Source organism: Lottia gigantea (genome assembly GCF_000327385.1).
Source record: "Lottia gigantea unplaced genomic scaffold LOTGIsca_16155, whole genome shotgun sequence".
In the NCBI taxonomy this organism is placed as follows: domain Eukaryota; kingdom Metazoa; phylum Mollusca; class Gastropoda; family Lottiidae; genus Lottia; species Lottia gigantea.
Window position 1 is genome coordinate 70 of NW_008707996.1, and position 998 is coordinate 1,067.

General features: G+C 32.2%; 1 protein-coding gene across 1 annotated transcript; it reads left to right on the forward strand.

The window, feature by feature from the left end:
* Positions 1–584: 584 nt before the first annotated feature.
* Positions 585–998, forward strand: LOTGIDRAFT_149002 (hypothetical protein; the record flags this gene model as incomplete). Its single annotated transcript, XM_009051248.1, has 2 exons — positions 585–704; positions 909–998. Coding segments are annotated over 2 exons (210 nt in total), but the record flags the coding sequence as incomplete, so codon positions are not given.

Here is a 998-nt window from a genome sequence, read left to right on the forward strand (position 1 = left end):
TGCCATGTGTATTGTGATGAATAATTTGGGAAAAACGAAGGATAATATTAAAACCCTGTATATCTGGTAAGCTGTTCAAATTTTGTAACCGCGGTAGAACGTCTCTCTTTATGGAATTAATTGCGGTAAAATAACACATTAATATACCTATTTCAGTTTAGTAATTTCAAATATATTAATATAAAATATTTACAAAATACATTACAGTCTAATGAGTTGTTATAACTCCCGAAATGATCTTAAAAACATAACAACATGACATTGAAGGAAGACAAACTGGCGGATCCTCAACATCGCTTCGCGGTATTTTCGAAGGGGAAAAAAACTCAAAAATTATTTAACCATGTATAGTGTATAGTGCGCACCCCTTCTGTGTGTATCTCTTTTCAGGGTAAAAACCTGTGCATTATACACGGAAATATACAGTATATCTACTGACGAATATATGCTCTTATTGGCCAAGTTTAAAATTTTTGAATTTCATGTTCATTCTAAGACGTAGTATTTCTTTAAAAGTAGAGAGCTCATAGAAGGACAAGCAACTGCCTGGCTACATATTCTCATGTTTAATGGGGGAGAACATAATGACAAATAATTCTTCATTCATTTCTTTTTTTCCAGAACGTTATCACATGGCTTATAAGTTTACCAATTCTGAGTGTAAAATTATTCGAAATATTTTACAGTCACATGGCTTCCATGAGGTGAGACTTCTCCTATGTTTTGAAGGCTATTTTCAACTGAAAGTTTAACTCAGCCATCTATTCAATTAGCTGATAGAAATAAAACATTCACAAATTGAAAGCAAGAAAGAAAAATTACCTTCATTTTTATAATTTTAATGCCTTGCAAATATTCAGGCCATTTCCAAAGGGACACAATTTTCAAAACAGACTTAATATTTTCAGATTCATCCCAATAGTTCAGATTATAACTTAGTATGGTCTAATGGCCATCTCAAACCATTTACATTACGCAGTATGTCAGAATCCAGAAGA